Below are 24,426 nucleotides of genomic sequence, written 5' to 3' on the forward strand. Positions count from 1 at the left end.
CCTGGTAATAAATGAACATAGCAGAGCAGGTCTGGGGACTCATTGGTCAGAGAGTAGTAGTCATTCAAGGAGGTGGTCATTATCACATCTTTCAACTGTTGGGTGAATTGAAGAGAAGCAGTGTTTCCTGTTACCATGGCAACTGCTTTTTTCTATGTCTGTTCTCCCAGTCTATTTAAGAGCAACGCTTCTTTTTTTCTCTTTAAATCTAAGCTGACTTTCACTCTTTTGAACCTGGACATGTTTTGAGTCTTCTATGGCTATTATGCACAGTTATTTAAAGGACATTGTTATATGTGCCTTCTGGTGTACATGTGCAAGACTCCTTCTAGGAAATGTATGTAGAATCAGAATTTCTGGATATTAGGAACACGTGATTTTGACCCTTGTAATTATCGCTAAATTGTTTTCCCAAGCAGTTGTACCAATTTATACACTGACTCAGTGGATTAGCATTCCAGTTGTGCCCTTTCCAACTCTTGAGTTTTCAGGCTTTTTTTCCCTGCTGACATCATGAGTAAGAAATGGTATCTTGCTGTAGTTCTAGGTGTATTTTGCTGATTACAAGTGGATTAGACGTCTTATTTTATACTGGCCATTGGGTTTCTTTTCTGTGATTATTCTGATTTATATACACTTTGTCCATTTTTCTTTATCCATTTGTTTCTTGGCTGTTGTATTTTTTTCCTTTACCTTATTGATGTTTAGGAGCTCTTTACATATGATGGATCTTATTTATGCTTATAAATATCTTCTGCCAATCTGTGGTTTGTTGAAAGGACTTTTGGGTGGAGAAGTTTTCACTTTTGATGTAATCAAATTTGTCTGTCTAAGAGAGGAAGTGGGGTAGATAGCAAATGTAAGGGAAGCAGTTGTGATGCTAATTAGGTTGATCAGAGTAGGCTTGGATTGAAGGTGAGATATGTAAGAAGACTTGATGGGGGAGAAGGAGTGAGCTGTGTGCATATCTGTGGGAGTACAATCCCGAGCAGAGGGAATAGCCAATGCAAAGACCTTGAGGTGAGCTTTCCTGGTGTATTGGAGGTACTTACAGAGTGGCTGGAGGTGACTGGTCAAGTTGATGCAGGGCAAGATCAGGTAGGGCCTTCCTGGGAATTGTAACAACATTCAATTTTTTTCAGGGATATGCTGCATGGTTTTGAGAAGAGGATTTGCTAGTTATCTAATTCACATTTTTAAAGGATCCCACTGGCTGCTCCAGGGAAACAATGGATGCAGTTAGAGGTGATTGGGATAAGCCAGGAGAGATTTGATGGTGGTCCAAATGAGCGTAGTGGCTGAGATTGGATTCACATCAAAATTGGAGTCTGGATTTGCTGTCAGGTTGAATGTGGTGTTTGAGAGAAAGAGAGAGGATAATGCTAAAGTTGATTAATATGTAGATGATGAAAATATTTAGCTTTCAAAACAAAAAACGCAAAAGAGCAAGTATGGAGAGATGAAAGGAAGGAAGAATATGTCTTGTGATTCTTCACCTCCTATCAAAGGAAGCAGAAAAGTGTATAATTAGTAAGCAATGGCCTCTTAAACTCTACCCTGAGACCCCTCTTGAATGGTAGGTTGGTCAAAAAGAAAGAGCGTTGGTCTCATGGTTAGAAGAGATGACAGGTTCTAATGCCAGCAACCCCCCCCCCCCCCACTGCTGCCAACTCCACCATATTGAATTTGTTCCCTCCAGTGAGAGACTGGGTCCCCAAATAAATCCAACACCTTCTATGTGTCCACTCCAATTCCATGACCCAAAGGTCCAGTTCTAATTTGAAGCTTCTACACTTGTTATTTTTCAAATGAGACTGCCAATGAGATTATATTTTAAAATAAGTGCTTATAAGGCTATCCAATATTCACACTGATTTTTTTGTCTTTTAGTTATCAAAGCACTGACCATCAAGACGGGCTGCAAAACAAAAAAGCAGATATTTAAATTACAGGCTGAAAAGGAGGCGATGGATATTGATTGTACTGTCATCACTGGAGGAGGAACTGGGAGTAACAGAAATTACCTAGGTTACCTAAACATCTCTAGAACTCAGGGGAAGGGGAAATTTACTTTTATTTTTTATTGAATTATAATTAATTTACAATATTGTACTAAATTCAGGTATACAACAGACTGATTTGATACTTTTATACATTGTGAATTGAATGATCACCTCACTATACAAAATTGTTACAATGTGTTGATGTTATTCTCTATCTAGCATTACATCCCTGTGACATATATTTTGCAGTTGGAAGTTGGCACCTCTTAATCCCCTTCACCTATTTAATTTGTCCCCCCCACCCTCTCCCCTCTGGAAACCACCAGTTTGTTCTCTATATCTATGAGGCTGTTTTCATTTTGTTTGTTCATTTGTCTTGTTTTTTAGATTCTACATATAAGTGAAATCATGTGGTATTTGTCTCTCTTTGACTTACTTCACTTAGCATAATACCCTCCAGGTCCATCCATGTTGCTGCAAATGGCAAGACGTCATTCTTTTTTATGGTTGTGTAATATTCCATTGTGTATATATACCATATCTTTATCCATTCACCTATGGGAGGACACTTAGGCTGCTTCCATATCTTGGGTGTTGTAAATTGTACTGCAACGAACATAGGAGCAATCATTAATAGAATCTAGACATAACCTTAACATCTGGCTAGTGGAAAGACTTCAGAATCTCCCCCAATCTAGTTTTCATGGATGTATATATAGTCTAGTAAAGTAAGATTCAGGATCCTACCTTCCATATTTGACTCCCAAGAAAGTTGCCAGATAAATCATTAACTTTGGCTATACATTCCCCAATTTCCTCCTTAGATTGATTTGTTCCTTGCTTCCTTTCAGGTGCTGTGATCTTTATTTCTTACAATAATGTTGAGTCCATCTTAAACGGCTTATTTGTGTCTAAGGAAAACCTAACTCTTGATGAAAAGCTGGATGACTTGCAACTGAATTCCAAGGTGATAAGTGGTACAACGGGGTGCATGAAGTATTGTTCCCTGGCCAAACCTGTGAACTTCACGTTTCACCATATACAGGTGGGCAAATAATCAACCTGTTTTTGAGCACCTAGAAATTTCTACTGATCCCATATGTAAACCTGGTAGTGGAAAATGTGGTTTTTACAATCAGTTCTTTCTGTCTGGGCTGGCTTACCAGGAATTGCACCTGGAGACTGACAATGAAGCCTGGTGCTTGGTTGTCAAAAATTACATGATGGGAATCATTCCCTCAACAGACTAAGAAGCAATACAATCTTCCTTATTTACTGCTGGGAAATGAATGGTAAGATGTTCACGTTAAGGTCTCTCAAGTCAAATCATCACTTCACATACTTTATGCATAAATATATTTGTTGAGTATTCCTCAATAAAGCTGGAAAAAATAAAAGAATGAACTAAAAAAATTAAGTCAGGTGAAAGGTTTCTTTTTTTTTTTTAATAACATATTGGAGGCCTCTAAGAAAAGAAGGTTAAGCCTCTCATTAATTGAAGAAGAGTTTGAAAATACATTCCCTGGTCTTCCAGTTCTAGGTAGAAAATACTTTATATAACAAAGCATATAGTGCATACGATATTGTGCTCTTCAAAATTTGTTAAGAGGGTATATCTCATAGTAAATGTTCTTATCACAAGAACAAAAAACAAAAGCAGAAACAAAGGGACACAGGAAACTTTAGAAAGTGTTGGTATGTTTATTACCTTGATAGTGGTGATGGTATCACAGGTGTTTGCATATGTCCAAATTCATTGTTTTATATAGTAAATATGTGAAATCCTTTGTATACCAACTATACTTCAATAAAGCTATAAAAAAGAAAAATAAAACTGAATGCCATAATTTTAAAAAGACGTAAAAATTGACCTCACATTCTACTTACTTTCTATGAATGACTGTCACCCCTGTACCATGGAGCAGATTATCAGGGGAGATGGTAGATTGGTGAGCAAGTTAGGCACGTGGTCCATTTCTAGATGCCTCATCTTGCCTATTGTATCATCTTACAGAAGTGACTTTCCCTCTTGGAGTCTCAACTTTCCTCATCCATGAAACAGGGATGATGACAATCCCTACTCCATAGGATTGTTCTGCATGTTGAATGAGTTAACATTTCTAAAGTACTCAGGCAGGACCTGTCTCAAGAGAGAGCTCCTTAACAAATAGCCAGCATCATTATGTGAAGTCCCCTTTCTCAGTGAATAGGATCTAGAGCTGTGTTTCTCATGATATGGTCCTCAGATCACCTGCAACGAAATCTCCTGGAAAAGTCTTATATTTTAAGTTAAGACTAATGTGGGAGGGTGTTCAATTCATGTTCCAGGGGTGTCCTAACAAAGGATAGAAATTCGTTCTCTCAAAGTTGTGGAGGCCCGAATTTGAGATCATGGTATTGGCAGGGTTAGTTTCTTCTGAGACCTTTCTCCTTGGCTTGTGGACAGCTGTCTTCTCCCTATGTCCTCACATGGTTGTCCTTATACTCGTGTCTGTGTCCTAATCTCCTCTTCTTATAAGGACATCAATCATATCGGATTAGGGCCCACCCCAGAGACCTTATTTTACCTTAAATACCTCTTTAAGGAACTTATCTCTAAACATCATTGTGTTCTGAGTTCCTGGAGGTAGGACTGCAATATATAAAGTTTGGGATGGGGGGATACACTATTCAGCCCATGACAAGAGTAAAACATCAAGGAATGTTAAGGAAAAAAAATTGCATCGTTGCAGCAGGTACCTATCAAAGGTCAGGAAATATTATCCTAAATCATGATGATAAAGGACCTTGGATGGAAGCTTCTGATTTTAGTTTATTTTGTTATTTTTAAAAATTAAAAAAATTATTAAAGTATGGTTGATTTACAATATTGTGTTAGTTTCAGGTGTACAGCATAGTAATTCAGTGTTTTTGCAGATTATATTCCATTATATGTTATTATGAAATAATGGGTATAGTTCCCTACGCTATACAGTAAATCCTTGTTGTTTATCGATTTTATATATAGTAGTTTGTATCTGTTAATCCATAGTCCTAATTTGTCCCTCCTCCGTCCCCCTCCTCTTTGGTAACCATAAATTTGTTTTCTATGTCTGTGAGTCTGTTTCTGTTTTGTGTATTACATTCATTAGTTTTATTTTTTAGATTCCACATGTAAGAGATAATATAGAGTGTTTTTATTTCTCTGTCTGACATTTCACTAAGCATAATATCCTTTAGGTCTACCAGTGTTGTTGCAAAGGGTAGTATTGCATTCTTTTTTATGGATGAGTAATATTCTATCATATATATATTATATACACACATATATATTATATATACGGCTGAGTAATATTCCATTATATATATATTACATCTTATTTTTTTCTTTCAATCTTTATTGGAATATAATAGCTTTGTACTGTTGTGCCAGTTTCTGCTGTACAACAAAGTGAATTAGCTGTATTTATACATCTATCCCCATATCCTCTCCCTCTTGAGCCTCCCTCCTACCCTCCCTATCCCACTTCTCTAGGTCATCAGCAATCATCGATTTGATCTCCCTGTGTTAGGCAGTTCCCACTAGCTATCTATTTTACATTTGGTAGTGTATAAATGTCAATACTACTCTTCTCACTTTGTCCCAGCTTCCCCTTCCCCTACTTCCCATGTCCTCAAGTCCATTCTCTACATCTGCATCTTTATTCTTCCTCTGCCACTGAGTTCATCAACACCATTTTTTACGTTCCATATATGTGAGTTAGCATATGGTATTTGTTTTGATCTTTCTGGCTTACTTCACTCTGTGTGACAGACTCTAGGTCCATCCACCTCACTACAAATAACTCCATTTCATTCCTTTTTATGGCAGAGTAATATTCCATTGTATATATGTGCCACATCTTCTTTATCCATTCATCTGTTGATGGGCATTTAGGTTGCTTCCATGTCCTGGCTATTGCAAATAGTGCTGCAATGAGCACTGTGGTACATATATCTTTTTGAATTATGGTTTTCTCCAGGTATATACCCAACATTGGGATAGCTGGTTCATATGGTAGATCTATTTTTAGATTTTTGAGGAACTTCCATACTGTTTTCCATAGTGGCTTTAAATATCTAATTAATTTATCTTGTTAATCCCATCATATGTTGTTGGGAACTTGGGTTGCTTCAACGTCTTGGCTATTGTAAATAGTGGGAAACTTCTTTTTCTTTTTTTTCTTCCATCTGAGAATATCTTTATTTGCCTTCATTCTTTTTAAAATTTAATTAATTAATTAATTTTTATTGAAGTATAGCTGATTTATAATGTTGTGTTAATTTTAGGTGTACAGCACAGTGATTTGGGTATATACGTATATTTTTTTCAGATGGTTTCCCCATATAGGTTATTACAGAATATTGAGTAGAGTTCCCTGTGTTATGCAGTAGGTCCTTGTTGGTTATCTATTTTATATATAGTAGAGTGCATGTGTTAATCCCAACCTCCTAATTTATCCTTCTCCCTCCTTTCCCTTTGGTAACCATAACATTGTCTTCTATGTCTGTGGGTCTATTTCTGTTTTGCAAGTAAGTTCGTTTGTGTCTTTTTTTTTTAAGATTCCACATGTAAGCCATATCATATGATATTTACCTTTCTCTGTCCGACTTACTTCACTTAGCAGGATAATCTCTAGGTCTATCCATATTGCTGCAAATGGCATTATTTCATTTGTTTTTATGGCTGAGTAGTATTCCATTGTGTGTGTGTGTGTGTGTGTGTGTGTGTGTGTGTGTGTGTGTGTAGGAAGCAATGTGGGAAGCATCTGATTTTAAATGACAGTGTCTCATGAATGAGTAATTCTCTTTCCAGATGATAGGGGAAGGCAAAAAGTCTCTTTGTGTCTACTGGAATGAGAGGTTCTGGTCTAATGAAGGGTGCCATGCAATCTTTTATGACAGAACTCGAACTGTATGCAGCTGCACCCATCTGTCCACCTTTGCCATCCTCATTGCCTCGGTCGTGCTGACGGTATGTGTATAAACGCACTTGACACTGAAATCAGCTCTGCTGCAGAATGGTGCTAGTGGGGGCAGAGCAGTGGGGATCTTAAAAAGGAAGACGAAAAAAATATGGAGTAATATCTACGTATCTCCCTCTCTCTTCTTCCTTTCTTTTCTTATTTTAGAAAATTTATCTTTTTACTTATTAAAAAAATATAGCCCTTCTAGGAGGTTTGTAGTGGTATCTCATTGTGGTTTTAATTTATGTTTCCCTGGTGACTAGTGGCATGGAAGCTCTTTTCATGTACTTTCACAGGGCAGAGTTTGTGAGCGAGAGAGACACACTTTGTGTCTGTGAAACCCAGTCATCCAAAACCGCTATGCTCAGCCCTTAGGAATCTGGTGAAATGCTGGTGGATTTCTTCACACCCGTTCCTCTAACAAGGACCTCTCCCTCTGTGCTCTGTCAAAAGTGAAATCGTTCCCCTGTCTCATCTCTCTTTGGAGGAACTTAATGTCATTTGTGTGATGTGCAAACTCAGGTCTCCAACGGCCTTGAGAAAAGTTACGATCTTGTCAGTTATCATTTTCTCATTAGGATAGGAGTCAGGTTCAGTTGTAATTTTTTACATCTTTAACCAGAAGCAGAACCTCTCTGTCAATTTTCAACATTCAGCTCAAATTCGTTTTGATGTGTAGAGTGAGTAAGGGTTAAATTTTCTTTTTTCCCAATTTTATTCAGTTATTTCAAAGTTGCTTTTACCAAGTCAGTCTTCATTTCCAAATCATTGGTGATTTTTGAAGAAGCAGTAGTTACTTAAGGAAGGTATCCAGGGACTTCCCTGGCACTACAGTGGTTAAGATTCTGTGCTCCCAATGCATGGGACCATGGGTTCCATCCCTGGTCAGGGAACTAAGATCCCACATGCCACACAGAGGGGCCTAATACATTGAAAACATTTAAAAAAGGAGAGTATCCATTTGTAAAGCAGTTATACCCCAATAAAAAATAAACAAATAAAATGTGGAATTTAAAGTACAAAAACACTTGAGGGTATCCAACATACTGAAAAATTGGAATATATTGGAAAACTAGCCCTGCCCCTTATGCAAATCTCTACTCCTAGTACAGATTTGTCCTTGCCCTTCAGACGGCTACCTTCCCACTTGCCCTTCACTCAGCAATATAACTCATTCAGAAAGCTACAATCTTCACCTCTGCTTTGGACTCACTCTGTTGAATTACATCTTTTCAAACCTTCAACATACTTGTGAGTTTGTGTTAAGCAAGGGGTTTCCTTACAAGGAAGATAGATAATGAACCTACCTTAAGGTTGTGGGTGTAAGCATATGTGGGCCAGTTCCAACTGCAAAGATATTCCTGGGGGGTGAGGAGAACAAATGCAGCAAGAATAGCAAGAAGGGAGATTTCCAGAGCTGAACCAGGTGCTGGTGATGTTTTCTGCTCATAGATATTCTGTCCTCCAAGTGTGGAATATCAACCAAGTGAGAAAAACAAAGACTATGCATTCTGGGCTTGCTGTATAACAAGGGAGTCTGCTTCTATCACTCGTATTTTGGCAGAGATTCAAAGGCAAGCCAAAGGGTGGGGAAGATTTCTAATGGAAAAAAGGGAAGGCTTCAGGGGTGCCCTAAGTGGAGGCTGTTGGCATGGGGAAGCTGAAGGCAGGCTAACTAGAAGAAGGCCATCCTATGTGATTAGTTAAGGAAGCTTTTCACTGGTTGGTCCAAGTTGTAAGTGGAAAGAAAATTGAGAGAAGTTGTCAGTTACTAGTCCAGTCCTGGCCATTTGGAGCTGATGGTTACAGACATTATTGCTGAGTTTCCTTGATTGTTATAGTCATCTAGATTCCTGCGTTTATAACAAACAGCAGGTGGGCTTCCCAGCTTGTTACAAGGGGTGAGTCAACAATTATCTGCACTTCAGTTATATTAAAACTTCTGTTGGCCACACTGTCTTATCAGTGCTTTCCATTCAAGGCTACTGTCTCCCCAGTCACTGCTGTGCAGGTGTTACATGTTACATCAGTTCATTTGTAACTGCAGTGTGAGTAAAAATGGATTCCCCACTAGTGATTTGCATGAAAGAAGAGCAGCGTGCAGTGATTCATTTTTTGTGGTCCAAGGGTGTGCATGTCCACACACTTCTACCTACACTGTTGAAACTCTGCAAAAACTTTGTTTTGAGGTGTTAAAGCATCCTCCCTATAGTCCTGATCTTGCTCCATTGGACTTTCACCTGCTTGGTCCCCTGAAAGCAGCCCTACAAGGATGAAGATTCACTTGTGATGAAGAAGTGAAGACAGCAGTGCATTCATTGCTTGCAGCACAGCTTTAAAACATTTTTTTAATGAGAGAATATGAAAGCTTGTTGACAGATGGACAAAGTGTATTGAAAAGTAAGAGATTATGTTGAAAATGATATATTTGTCTTTTCTAAAAGTTATTTACAATAAATTGTACAGCCAGCATGCAGATAATTTTTGACTCACCCTCATAATTGTAGAGAAGGGGGTTGGGTTTCCTGGGCAGGTTTCTGCAGCTTGTGGGTCAGAGTTCTCCTTTTATGTATGGTATGGCCATTGTCAGGATGTTCAGTCTCTCAGAAGGAAATTAACATCATGAAATGAGGTTCCCAAGACTTAGGTTATCAGGAACCACAGCATCAAAACAAAAATGGGTTGGAATCTCTTTTCTTCTACTGGATCTAGGAAGATCCCGTGCTGACCATGATCACCTATGTGGGGCTGAGCCTCTCTCTGCTGTGCCTCCTCCTGGCTTCCCTCACCTTCCTCCTGTGTCGACCCATCAAGAACACCAGCACCTCCCTCCACCTGCACCTGTCCATCTGCCTCTTCCTGGCCCACTTCCTCTTCCTCACGGGCATCAACCAGACAGAGATCAAGGTAGGAGAATTAACCAAAACTCCTTCTTTTTTAATTATTGTTTTTGGCCATGCCATGTGGCTTTTGAGATCTTAGTTCCCCAACCAGGGATTGAACCAGAGCCCACGGCAGTGAAAGTGCCAATTCCTAATCACTGGACTGCCAAAGAATGCCCTCTTTATTAATTTTTTTAAAAAGCTTTATTGAGATGTAATTCACACATATATAATTTGCCCTTTTAAAATGTACATGTCAGTGGTTTTCAGTATATTCATAGAGCTGTGTATCCCATGGCTTATTTACTACTCATTATATGTTCGTACCCTTAAATTACACCAACCTTATCCTCCAAACCTCCATCCCTTGGAAACCATCATTTTACTCTTTTTTTTTTTAACGAGTTTGAGGTTTTTAGATTTCACAAATAAGTGAGATCATACAGTACCTGTCTGTGTCTGACAATCTCACTGAATATAAGGTGCTCAAGTTTCATCCATGTTGTTGCAAAAGGCAGGAATCCTCCTTTCTCATGGCTAAATAGTGTGTGTGTGTATGTGTGTGTGTGTAGAGAGTGTATATATATATATATATATATATATATATATATATAGAGAGAGAGAGAGAGAGAGAGAGAGAGAGAGTATATATGTAAAGATATATAAAATATAAGTATATATATAAAACCATCATCCTGGTCAAGATATAGAAAAAGCCCAGAACTTACAGAAGTTTTCCTCATGTTCCTTCCTCCACTTAATTGTCAATTTAAAAAACTGTACAGGGACTTCCCTGGTGGTGCAGTGGTTAAGAATCTGCCTGCCAATACAGGGGACACAGGTTCGAGTCCTGGTCTGGGAAGATCCCACATACTGCAGAACAACTAAGCCTGTGAGCCACAACTACTGAGCACGTGCTCTAGAGCCCATGAGCCATAACTATTGAGCCCACGTGCTGCAACTACTGAAGCCCACATGCCTAGAGCCCTTGCTCCACAATAAGAGAAGCCACCACAATGAGAAGCCCAGACACCACAAAGAAGAGTAGCCACCACTCACCGCAACTAGAGAAAGCCTGCGTGCAGCAACGAAGGTCCAACTCAGCCAATAAATACATAAATTTAAAAAAAAAACTGTACAGACTGAATGAAACAGGCATGCACAGTGGAGATGGGCCCTGAGGGTCTCTAACTGATGATTCTGAGCTAGGAGTTCTGTTGTCAAGGATGTGTTCTATGCAGCAGAGTCTCCAAGGGAGTGAGGGAGAGAGACCAGGAAGTGAGTGGAGTTTTGCAAGGAAGGAGAGGCTGCTGTAAAGACTTGGGACATAATTCTGAAGAGAAGAGGGCTTTATTAATTGTTGAAAGAGAGTAAATGGTCCAGAAGAGATCATGAGAGGTGTGGAGGAAACCCATTTCCCCTCAGACATGGACAGTGGCCACTGTTCCCTTGAAAGCCTTGGAAAGCAGTGACCTCAAAGAAAAGCCAGATTATACTTCAATCAAAGACATAGAGCAACATTCAGGGAACATGAAGAAGTGTGGGGGAGAGTTTGGTTACTACAGAAAGGGTCATTCAGAGCAGATGCTTTCATAGAGAAGGAAATCATGAGCTGTTGGTTTAAAAGAGAAAACGGTGATGCTTTATGGGGATAAGAATATTGGAAGAGTCAGTCATCCATCCATCCATTCATTCATTCATTCATTCATGTATCCAGCACTTATCTATATACTTACTACATGCCATAGGGACCACAGTGACTTCAGTTCTGGTCAGTGACCAAGATTGAAGAGGCTGTAATTCATAGCAGGACAAGCTAGCCATGAGGATTAATTCCACAAGGATTAGTTTCATCCTTAGAAGGGGAAAGGGGGCAGAGAGGTAGTTAAGGGCCCTTGGGAAGGAGACAGTCCTGACCAGTACCAGCTTCATCTGATTCAGAGACGTCTAGCATCCATTAGCAAGTGGCAAATGGGTCCCTGAATTTCTGGAGTCCTCACCACACGTTGAATATTGTCTTCTTCCATTTTAAGATAGTTTTTAAAACATGAAGATCTCATTGAACTTTAAACATGCTACATTTTCATTTTTTCTTGGGTGGCTCAAATGACACCCTGTCTAAGGCATGGGAACAGACAAGGGGGACACTCCAATCCATTTGGAAACATGACTCAAAAGAAAAGAAGGAAACACAAAGAAGGCTAAGCAAGCATCTCCCACCAAATGTGTCTGGAGACAGTCCAGGTGAAGAGCAGATGGTGAGATCTTTGTGCCCATCAAATACTCCAGTGGCTCTCTTCTCCTCTCCAGGTGCTGTGCTCAGTCGTTGCAGGTGCGCTGCATTACCTCTACTTGGCCTCCTTCTCCTGGATGCTCCTCGAAGGGCTGCACCTCTTCCTCACTGTCAGGAACCTCAAGGTGGCCAACTACACCAGTGCAGGCAGATTCAAGAAGAGGTTCATGTACCCTTCAGGCTATGGGCTCCCAGCGGTTATTGTGGCCATATCTGCAGGACTCAACCCCCATGGATATGGCACACCTAGGCAGTGAGTATGGTGCTGAACTTGTGCTGATGGGGCCATGTGTACACACCTGTCTTCGTGTGAGATTGAGGGAGGGAGGAATGTTTGACTTGATCATGACTCAGGTTGATAATAAAAATGCTGAACATGTATTCCTCCAGTCCCTGGGTGAAGTGTTTCATATAACAACATTTCTCACCTGTCTTGAAACAGCCCTGGAGGAAAGTACTCCTATTATTCCTACTTTGTATACTAAGCAAACAGAGGTTTAGAGACAAAGGGTGAATGACTAGTCTAAAGTAACACACACTTGAAATAAACTTGAAGGGGCATGAATTCTGAGCTTGAGTTCCTGGTTCCAAATTCAAGGTTCCTCACTTACTAGCCTGGGACTCTGGGGAAAGTTAGTTAAATTCTTCCCTAGGTTTTCTTATCTGCAAAATAAAGATTATAACACTATCCACTTTGACGTATTAGAATAGTACCTGACACAATGTAAATGCAATATAAATGTTATCTATTGCTTTCTTATTTTCAGTTGCTGGATCAACCTACAGAAAGGATTTATCTTGAGTTTCTTAGGACCCATAGCTGCAATCATCTTGGTAGGTTTGTAGTATGTGTATGTGTTATGAACGCTATGTGTATATAGAGTATGGCTGTGTGGTATGCAGTATTCAACTTAATTTGAAGATCAGAATAGGTGCTATCTCTTACATTTTATTTTTTAAGCTCTTTATTGGAATATAATCACTTTACTCTGTTGTGCCAGTTTTTGCTGTACAACAAAGTGAATCATCTGTATTTATACATATATCCCTGTATCCCCTCCCTCCCAAGACTCCTTCCCATCTTCCCTATCCCTGCCCTTTAAGTCATCACCCATCATCAAGTTGATCTCCCTGTGTTATGCAGCAGCTTGCCACTAGCTATCTACTTTACATTTGGTAGTGTATATATGTCAATGCTAATCTCTCACTTCATCCTGTCTTCTCTTTCACCCTTCCCCATCCCTGTGTCCTCAAGTCTGTTCTCTACATCTGCATCTGTTTTTAAAAACAGATTTATTTCATTATTTATTTATTTATTTATTTATTATTTATTTTTGACTGCATTAGGTCTTCATTGCTGCATGTGGGCTTTCTCTAGTTGCAGCAAGCAGGGGCTTCATTGTGGTGCACAGGCTCCTCATTGCAGTGGCTTCTCTTGTTCTGGAGCATGGGCTCTAGGTGCATGGGCTTCAGTAATTGTGGCATGTGGGCTCAATAGTTGTGGCTTATGGGCTTTAGAGTGCAGGCTCAGTAGTTGTGGCACATGGGCTTAGGTGCTCCGTGGCATGTGGGCTCTTCCTGGAGCAGGGATGGAAACTCTGTCCCCTGCATTGGCAGGCGGATTCTTTTTTCTTTTTTTTTCCCAGACAAGTTATGTTTTTAATTTTTAAAAATTTTATATTTTATTTTTTAAGCTTTTTATTGGAATATAATTGCTTTACACTCTTGTATCAGTTTTTGAGGTACACCAAAGTGAATCAGGTGTGTTTATACATATATCCCCATAGCCCCTCCCTCCTGTGACTCCCTCGGGATTGGGCAGGGGGATGAAGGGGAAGCTGGGATGAAATGAGGGAGTAGCATAGACATATATACACTACCAAATGTAAAATAGATAGCTAGTGGGAAGTTGCTGTGTAACAAAGGGAGATCAACTCGATGATGGGTGATACATCTGCATCTTTATTCTTGCCCTGTCACTGGGTTAATCAGTACCATTTATTTTAGATTCCATATACGTGAGTTAGCATATGGTATTTGTTTTTCTCTTCTGGCTTACTTTGCTCTGTATGGCAGACTCTGGGTCCATCCACCTCACTACAAATAACTCAACTTCATTCCTTTTTATGGCTGAGTAATATTCCATTGTATATATGTGCCACATCTTCTTTATCCATTCATCTGTTGATGGGCATTTAGGTTGATTCCATGTCCTGGCTATTCTAAATAGTGCCGCATTGAACATTGTGGTACATGTTTCTTTTTGGATTATGGTTTTCTCTGGGTATATGCCCAATAGTGGGATTGCTGGGTCATATGGTAGTTCTATTTTTAGTTTTTTAAGGAACCACCATACTTTTTTCCATAGTGGCTGCACCAATTTACATTCCCCCCAACAGTGCAGGAGGGTTCCTTTTTGTCTGCACCCTCTCCAGCATTTATTGTTTCTAGATTTTTTGATGATGGCTATTCTGTCCGGTGTGAGGTGATACCTCATTGTGGCTTTCACTTACATTTATCTAATGATAACTGATGTTGAGCATCTTTTCATGTGTTTGTTAGCCATCTGCTTGTCTTCTTTGGAGAAATGTCTATTTATGTCTTCTGCCTATTTTTGGATTGGGTTATTTGCTTTTTTGGTATTAAGCTGCATGAGCTGCTTGTATATTTTCGAGATTAATCCTTTGTCAGTTGCTTCATTGGCAAATATTTCCTCCCATTCAGAGGGTTGTCTTTTTGTCTTGTTTATGGTTTCTTTTGCTGTGCAAAAGCTTTTAAGTTTCATTAGGTCCCACTTGTTTATTTTTTATTCTATTTCCATTACTCTAGGCGGTGGGTCAAAAAGGATGTTGCTTTGATGTATGTCATAGAGTGTTCTGCCTATGTTTTCCTCTAAGAGTTTTATAATGTCTGGCCTTACATTAAGGTCTTTAATCCATATTGAGTTTATTTTGTGTATGGTGTTAAGAAGTGTTCTAATTTCATTCTTTTACATGTAGCTGTCCAATTTTCCCAGCACCACTTATTGAAGACGCTGTCTTTTTTCCATTGTATATTCTTGCTTCCTTTGTCAAAGATAAGGTGCCCATATGTGTGTGGGTTGATCTCTGGACTCTCTATTGTGCTCCATTAATCTATATTTCTGTTTTTGTGTCAGTACCATACTGTCTTGATCACTGTAGCCTTGTAGTATAGTTTGAAGTCAGTGAGCCTGATTCCACCAGTGTGAGCATATTTAAATGCTGATGAATAGAGAGGGAATCATCCCTGTATCCAGTACCTAGCATATCGTATGTACTTAATAAATATTTGTTGAATAAATGAATGAGTTGTGGAAAAAGATAATTGTTAATAGGATAAAATTAATATGACTTAGAAGTGATTTCACCAAGTGTCCTTAAAGTTTCTTCAGGCTTTATGCTCATTCCACTCTTAGAATATAGTCTGGCGATTAGTATAGGCAAAAGTATGCTACAGTGACAAATATGTCCTAACATCGCAGTGGCTTAACACAACAAATTTTTTTGTGTGTGTTCTTGTAAAGTCCAATGTGGATCAAGAGGCTCTTCCCTATGTGGTATTTAGCTTTACTTTTGTGGCTCTATTATTTTGACACATGGCCTCCTTTGTTGTTGCTGGAGGGGAAGAGAGTTGCAACACTGTGTAGGCCTCAGGCACACATCACTGCCACCAACATCCCACTGTCTAGAATTCAGCCACATGCCCCAGACTATCTGAAGTGAGCCTGGGAAATGTCTGCCCATGGCCTGTGTGTGCAAGGAAAGTAATTGATGGAGACACCACATTGCATTGTTCTTATGCCACCTGACCACCCACACGTGGCTCTTTTGTGGGCCTTCTGGAGCACTCAGTGGCATTCTACAAGTATCTATATGGTCTGCTCAAATGAGTTGCAACATATTCTAACTATAAAAATTGCATACCTTTTCCCATGGTCTTAAGTGCTATCTATATTGGTCCACAATTGTTAGTAACTTTTTTTTCTTTCAGATAAACTTAACCTTTTATTTGATAACCCTATGGATTTTGAGAGATCGACTTTCTTCCCTCAATAAAGAAGTGTCCAAGATACAAAGCACAAGGTAAAATGAGTTTCGATAGTTAGATGGGTTTAACATAAGTTGCATTTCTGTAGGATTTTTTCAGACATAAGCAATGCAATAAGTATTTTCCAGATGTCCATGAAACTGGGTGTGTGCCTGGGGAGGGAGATGAGTATAGGTGGGAATAGATGGAGGGAGGGAAGTGTTACAGAGCATCTACTCTATGCATCAGACATTGTATTAGAAACTTATGAAGTAGATGTATTTATCCCATGATATAGATGGGGGTAGAAAACAGTTGAGGATGACAACAACCTATATAAGAGGATGATTTCCACTTTACCTAAGGATTCTTCCTTTTTCCTCTATTTTTCTTCAAATGCAGGTCTAGCAAACTCCAATGCATGGACCAGATCTGGCTCATTGTCATTTTTTGTTCAGTCTTTAAACTAAGAATGAATTCTATCTATGCTTTTAAATGGTTGGAAAAAAATCAAAAGTAGAATATTTAATGACATGCAAAAGGTATATGCAGTTCAAATGTCAGCGTCCATGAATAAACTTGTATTGGTAAACAGCCTCATTCATTTATATGTAATCTATGGCTGTTTTCAAACTACAATGGTAGAATTGAGTAGTTGAGACAGTGACCATGTAGCTGAAAATATGTCCCATCTGCCTTTTTACACAAAAGTTTACTAAACTCTGCTTTAAATTACAAGGTAAAAGTTATTAAACCTATTTAAGTATACATTTAAATGCAACCATGTAAACAGTTATCTTTTGAGAGTTGGATAACACTCTAGGAACCACTATGAAATGGGGATCAACCTTAACATTATATGTATTTGAAACCTTAAAATTAATGAGAGAATTTGTAGAATCAGAAAGTAGAGTCGTTGTTGCCAGAGGATGGGGGTAGTTAGGAATTGGGAGTTATTGTTTAATAGATGCAGACATTTTGCAGACTGAAAAAAGTCAGTGGATAGATAGTGTTGATGGTAGCAAAACAATGTGAAGGTGCTTAATGCTTCTGAACTGTATGCTTAAATATAGTTGTAGTAAATTTTGTGTTGTGTGTCTTTTGCCACATTTTAATAAAAGTGATGGTAAAATACCATCCCAGTTATAAACATTCATATTAGAGAAAAGCATCCATGGAATAAATACATGTTCATCTATTACTAGAGTTTTTAGATTGAAAATGATAGCCATTACTTCCAAATATTGCACTCACAACCATAGTTTCTCCAAGTTCATCCCAGTTTGAGAAAAGTTTACCGGTAATTGGAGAGAAAGGCAGATGGGTATCTGAAGGCAGGACGACCTACTGCTCATGAGAGAAGGCGATGAGGTTGGTGACTGTCCTTCTTGCTGTTACCAGGATGCTGACATTTAAAGCCATCGCTCAGCTCTTCCTCTTGGGCTGCTCCTGGTGTCTGGGCTTCTTTCTCATTGAGTTTATAAAGGAACCTTTCAGATCAGTCATTGCCTATGCTTTCACCATCACCAACGTCCTGCAGGGGTTCTACATCTTCCTGGTCCACTGCCTCCTCAATCAGCAGGTAATGTGACCCACCCTGTCTTCTTCCCAGCTCCCAGCTGAGGTCCTTTCACGTCATTTGTGTGGCTAGTTCTCCTCTCCCACATGTGATCCCTCTTTTCTGCCACCTACTGAACTGATGGTGTGTTCCTATTTTTCCCATTCCTACCATTCTTCACTGAGTCTAGGGAGTTCAAGTCTTTTTTTGTAGACTCATTTTTTTTTTCTTTAAGAACTTTTATTGAGATACAATTGACATAAAATAAAGTACATATATTTAAAGTGTACAATTTGATATTTTTTTCTCATTAGTAACGTATATATGGCAATCCCAACCTCCCAATTCATCCCACACTAAACCCCCTCTCCCCGCTTTCCTCACTTGGTGTCCATATGTTTTTCCTCTACATCTCTGTCTCTATTTCTGCCTTGTAAACTGGTTGATTTGTACCATTTTTCTATATTCCACATATATGTGTTAATAAATATTTGTTTTTCTCTTTCTGACTCACTTCACTTTGTATGACAGTCTGTAGATGCATTTTTGATGTATTTGTGCTAGGAGGTGAGTTCCACATCCTACTACTCCACCATCTTGATTCCCTTTTGGGAGTTCAAGCCTGTTTTCCAATTATCCAGTTTCCCAACACATGAATCTGTGATGAGGATTGGATAGTAGCTTTCCCATTCATCTTCTAAGATCATGAATATAGGATCTGACAGCAACAAGACTAATGTTTGGGGAAAAATGCTTTCCATTTCTTAGTATCCAAATTGTATTTTAATGATTATTATGTGCTTGGCTTTGGGAGGATCCAGTGGCTACTTTCTGAAGAGTGGAGAAATCAGAAACAGGAAACAACATAAATAGACAGATATTGAATTATCAACTGTGATGTACACCATGGGGAAAATTGGTGGGGGACATTAGACTATAAGTGGGCCTTCTTTAGACTTGAGGGTGATGGGCTTAAGGTGTGTAGGAGTCAGCCAGGCAAAGAAGGGAAGTAAAGCTGGTGTGGATGTGGAAACCCTTACAAGCTCCAGAACCAAAAGAAGTATAGTGAGGGCCATACTCTGAGTATAAGAGAGAGTGGTGGGAAATGAAGTTGCAGGTGCCAACATTGGCGGGACCATGTAAGATTATTAAGCAGTGATTTTTGCATTTCAATCTGACTATATAAATAGGTAGAATTTGCTAGGTTTCACTCCAGAGGGGTTGAATCATTTTGCATTTCTACTGGTAAAGAATAAGAATCCTAGTTTTCCCCCAAATGCACCAATGGAGGGTTTCACCCAAGTTTTGGACAACCAAGGAGAAATAGAGAAATGTAAACTAAAACTACACTGACCATGATATGATATAATATGAATGCTCCATGAATGACATTGCTTGTCTTTTCACATATTTAAATGTCACTTATACTTCACTTTCTATCAACTGGCCATTTCTTTCCTTTCCACCCATTTTTCTCTTGGCAATCCTTTGTCCTCTTGATTTCTAGGAGCTCTTTACATATTAAAGACATAAGCTTTTCATCTTTGCTAAGTTAATACCTTTTTCAGTTTGTTGTTTTCCTTGAGATTTCATTTTATACTGCATTATCGACAACTTAAGTCCATTCCCATGTGACCCCAACCTTGTTCACTGCATGAAATTCCCCCCCAAGGAGACCATGTGTTCCTCTGCCTCTAATTTCTGTTGATTTATTTTGCATGTGTCTTTTCTCATTATTATGTCATTAGGAGGAAGGGGCTCATGCAATGTGTGTGCAATTTGGTCTTAGCGAGCTTCTCTGCTTGGTCAAACTTCAAGTGTGTTCTTGACTTGTTTCTAATGAGCATGAAAACATAAACCTGATGCATTCTTCTCTCCTCTCTCCTGTTTTACAAGATGTCTTGGTTACCAAGACATATTCTCCTAGAGTCAGTGGCTTAACAAGATTATGTTGCTACTGATTGATTGTAGAGAATTTTAAATTACAGATCATATCTGTACAAACCTAACAAGTACATTTTATGTATATTTTTCATGGACCATAACTGTATTCATTTCCTATTGCTGCGGTAACAAATCACCACCAACTAGTTGGCTTAAATAACAGAAATTTATTATCTTAAAGTGCCAGAGGTCAGAATTCTCATTGGGCTACAGTCTAGGTGCCACAGGGCTGTGCTTCTTCAGGAGGCTACAGGGGAGGATCTGTTCCTTTGCCTTCTCCAGTTTCCAGAGGCTGCCTGCATACCCTGGAGCATAGCCCCTTCCTCCACCTTCAGAGATGACTATTACATCACTCTGTCCTTTGCTTCTCTCATCATACCTCCTTCTCTGACTCTGATGCCTGCTCTTTCCCTAAGCAGGATACCTGTGATTACGTTATCTCTCCCAGATAATTCAGGGTAATCTCCCCATCTCAGGAATCTTAACTTAACCCCATCTGCCAAGACAATGTGCCTTGGAATGCAACATGTTCCCAGATTAAGTTAATTAAGAAGTGGATAACTCTGGGGGCCGTTATTCTGCTTACCAAAGGAACATATGTTTCTTTCCTCCAAAATATTTTATCTCCCTACAGATTAATACTACCCAACATGAAGAAGACCTAGAATAGGCATTAGGTATGATTTTATATAACATTTTAATTTGGTGATTTCAGTAGCCATTTATAGAGTGCTACTAAGTTACCAGGGTTATTTTGAGAGGTTGGCTGGTAGATACTGGTTCTAGGAAATCTGGCTGAAATTAACATGCTTATATTGATTTGTGTTGAAATTTGTAACCTCATTCAGATGAAGTTTCTAGTGAATTGCTGGCATCAGAGGCAAAAAAGGACTCTGAGTCTAACCTCTGTCATATATTTTATAAATGTCAAGCTTTAAGTCCACGGCATCCCTATGACCTAAAATTCATATTTCTTTGCATTTTTCACATACTTTTTCTTTTCAAAGACCCTATTTGCCTTTTTTCTACTACCCATAGTGTATGAAGAAGACAGAACAGGTCTTCCTTAAATGGGACTAATTTTCCTAACGCTACTATTTTTACCAAAAAATTTAAAAAACAAAATTCTTTGGTAGTATTCTGAGCATATGCCCTTCTGAAAATTGAAAGGGTTGAAACTATTAATGTGTTTTACAATGGAAATGTATAAAAGTGGTTTGGAAGGTAACTTGGTTAAATTTGTTTCATAAAAACAGCCTACCACTTGTGTTCCCACAAAATCCAAGCACAGATTTCCGTACCTCCAGCTCATCTTGGTGCTGGCTCTTCATCTCCAGTGATAGGGGCCACTTTCCTCCTCCTTGTACAGGAGATGGAAGGGAAATGTATGTCAAATTCACAAAGGGAAATTTATGCCCTAATTGTAGGCAAATGAGAGGAGGGCAGAAAACTCTCCTTACATCTGTTGAGTCTCACTTCTCTTCAGTTTAAAATTATCCTTATGCCAAAGTGACATATTTGTGGACACCTCCAGGATTTCCACAGAATCCAATACTCAAAATACATCAGTGGCGTGCATGTTGAAGGAATAATACATGTGTGCAGAAGGAAGGACAAAATCACAAGGTACCACAATTCACGCATATTCAACATCTAGTCAACTAAATTATCAATGTCAGCTGTGTACCAGGCTCTGTGCACACAAAGCATTTCCTCCAAAGAGTTAAGGAGTTAAACTCATAATGTCATTTTGTAGAGGAGTAGATTAAGCTTCAATACAAATAATGGCTATGCCAAGACATGGAAGCAACCTAAACGTCCATCAACAGATGTTTGAATACAGAAGACATAGTGCATATGCACAGTGGGATACTACACAGCCGTAAAAAAACAATGAAATAATGCTGTTTGCAGCTACCTGGATGAACCTAGAAATTGTCATACCAAGTGAAGTAAGTCAGACAGAGAAAGACAAATAGCAGATGACATTACTCATATGTGGAATAAAAAAAAGACAATACAAATTGACTCATAAATAGTCCCATGTACATAGAAAACAAACTTATGGTTACCAAAGGGGAAAGGGGATGGGGGAGGGATAAATGAGGAGGTTGGGATTAATGTATACACACACACACACATATGTGTATATATATATAAAATAATCAACAAGGACCTACTATACAGCATAGGGAACTATATTCAATATCTTGCAAAGAATCTGAAAAAAGAATATATATGTGTGTATATACATTCATATATACATGTATATGAAAAGTTTGCTGTACATCTGAAACTAACACACCATGGTAAATCAACTATATTTCAATAGTTTTTTTTTTTTAAAAAAAGAAAGTTACTGGCTGTAAGTTTGACCAGGTTCAATGAGACTTAGAAGGAAAGTGATTAAAAAATCAGATCTCATCTTCCATGTCAATGTTTTTACTATGAAGATTGAGCATTTTGTTAATTTTAATGTAATTATTAAATTAATTATGTATGGATCTTATCTTTGAGGTTGCTTTATTAAGAGGAGGTAGCAATTCTCAGTGGTTACAGAAAACTGCTCAGGCTCTTATGATATAAATGCTGTATTATCATTAGCATGAATATTAACAAGCTGATGCACAAATAACATCTCTGTTATCACTCATAGATCAGTCTCTTTGATATAGCCTATATGGACCTTTTGCAAATATAAATGGAAAAAAAATCCTTATTTTTTGGTAGCACCCTTTGTAGCATTTGTGCATATAGCCAGAAAGCATTTAAAGGTGAGGTTTTTCATTTACAATCTTTTTCAGGTGAGAGAGGAGTACGTGAAGTGGTTTAAGACAATGAGTAAAAGGACTGAATCTGACAGTTTTACCCTTTCCAACTCTACCACCCACACCCATGTGGTAAGATCATTCCCTGTCCCCATCCATGTTGTTTCCTAGTTTGAGATATTCTCTTCTGCCTGCAGCTGGCTGTGCCACCCCAATAGTGTGATGGGACCACACAGTGATTCTTGGTACAGGAACCTGTCAGCATATCTGTCTCAGCTTAGTGTCCACCATCTGACAGTGAGCATCTCTAGGGTGGGGTAATAGCATACTTACCCCTGTATTATCTGCACAGTGAATGACTTTGCTTTTCTAGAAGTATTGGTTTCTATTTGAGTCCAAACCGTGGAGTTAGAGAGACATGAATGAAACTTTTCCTTAGTTACGTGATATTGGTTCATGAGTTCCACAACATTGCCAAACAGGTGTTTCACTGCTGGTTTGCTATGAGCCTTCAGCATGCATATGATTTGTAACCCCTAGAGAGGCCACAGGACACAGAACTTGCCAAACATATTGGTCGAGAATTTTTTTTTTTTTTCTGTAGAACGTCTTTACATTTTGTAGAATGCTAGTGGTTAAAAAGACACAATTTAAGGATTGTTGGCATAGGCAAAATAGTACATAAAGAATGAGATAAGACATTACAAACCACTTCTTTTACTTGATAATAAAGAAGGAAAAATGAATGAAGGGATTAATAGCATGGGTTTAGGTGTGATTTAAGAGTAGGACACCTAAGAAGATGCAAACTATTATATATAGAATGGATAAACTTTATAGCACAGGGAACTATATTCAATATCCTGTGATAAACAATAATGGAAAAGAATATGAAAAAGAATGTATAGATATGTATAACTGAACACAATGTTGTAAACCAACTATATTTCAATAAAATAAATTCATTTTTAAAAAGGAGTAGGACAGCTTGGTTTTAGTTCTACTTCTGCAATTAATTTGGTATGACTTTGAGGTCTGTCTCCTCATTGGTAAGATAAGGGGGCCAGACTCCAACATCTTATGCTTACTTTCAGATCTTTGATTTTCTGAGATACAAAAAGAAAACTTAAGTACATTAAGCCTGGAAGAAAAATACAGACTTTCCCTGGGATCCACACTTTGATATGAATCTTGTCCTTTTGCCAGGAAATTCCCGACAAATTATTTGAAAGATTTCTTTCAGGAATATTTCAGTAATAATTCTTTTTATGTCTCTCCCACAAACTCACACATGGAGGTGGAAAAACCATTCGACTTACTGGGGAAAAGAAGAAGTAATACTTCAGCCTGAAAATGACAAGAAGCTCCATGTCACCATCCCAACCACCTGGGGGAAGACTCAGTCATACGGCTCAAATGTCCATAAGAATCCCTTCATCCTAGAGGAGAATTGTTAGCGAAATATAGGCTTTGGTTGAATAATATTTTGTGCTGTGTTACAGCCTTCTATGTTTTCAATTAAAGCATTTTACACAGAGACATGTAGATATTAAATTTGATGAGTTTGAAAATGTATATACATGTATATCTATCAACTATATCAATCAAATCGATATGGAATATTTGCATCACTCCTGAAAGTTCCCTCATAATCCTTTTCAATCATTTATCCCCAGTCTTCCACCCCAGAAGCAGTTATTGTTCTGATTTCTATCCCAACAGATTTGTTCCGCCAATTCAAGTCCATATACATGGACGTCCTCCTTTATGAAACATGGTGTCTTCCATGTTTCGCTCATCAAGATGATTTTGGAATTCATCCATTTCATGCTTATGTTGCTAGTCTGTTCCTTTTTATTACTGAGTACTATTTCACACTATGGTATACCACAATGTGTTTATCCATACTCCTGTTGATGTATATTCGAGTTATATCCATTTTTTTT

The 24,426-nt window shown here is 38.5% G+C and overlaps 1 protein-coding gene across 1 annotated transcript in view; it reads left to right on the forward strand.

The window, feature by feature from the left end:
• The window catches only part of LOC130837220 (adhesion G protein-coupled receptor E3-like), a 65,442-nt gene that overhangs the window by 40,073 nt on the left and 943 nt on the right, over window positions 1-24,426 (forward strand). Inside the window, exons 9-17 of the mRNA XM_057710038.1 lie at window positions 1,891-2,010; window positions 2,855-3,048; window positions 6,838-6,996; window positions 9,701-9,895; window positions 12,181-12,416; window positions 12,931-12,997; window positions 16,175-16,266; window positions 17,612-17,792; window positions 22,517-22,612. Coding sequence (XP_057566021.1) covers window positions 1,891-2,010; window positions 2,855-3,048; window positions 6,838-6,996; window positions 9,701-9,895; window positions 12,181-12,416; window positions 12,931-12,997; window positions 16,175-16,266; window positions 17,612-17,792; window positions 22,517-22,612 — 1,340 coding nt within the window. The remainder of the gene's footprint in view (window positions 1-1,890; window positions 2,011-2,854; window positions 3,049-6,837; window positions 6,997-9,700; window positions 9,896-12,180; window positions 12,417-12,930; window positions 12,998-16,174; window positions 16,267-17,611; window positions 17,793-22,516; window positions 22,613-24,426) is intronic.

Source organism: Hippopotamus amphibius, chromosome 15 (assembly GCF_030028045.1).
Source record: "Hippopotamus amphibius kiboko isolate mHipAmp2 chromosome 15, mHipAmp2.hap2, whole genome shotgun sequence".
NCBI classification, from domain to species: domain Eukaryota; kingdom Metazoa; phylum Chordata; class Mammalia; order Artiodactyla; family Hippopotamidae; genus Hippopotamus; species Hippopotamus amphibius.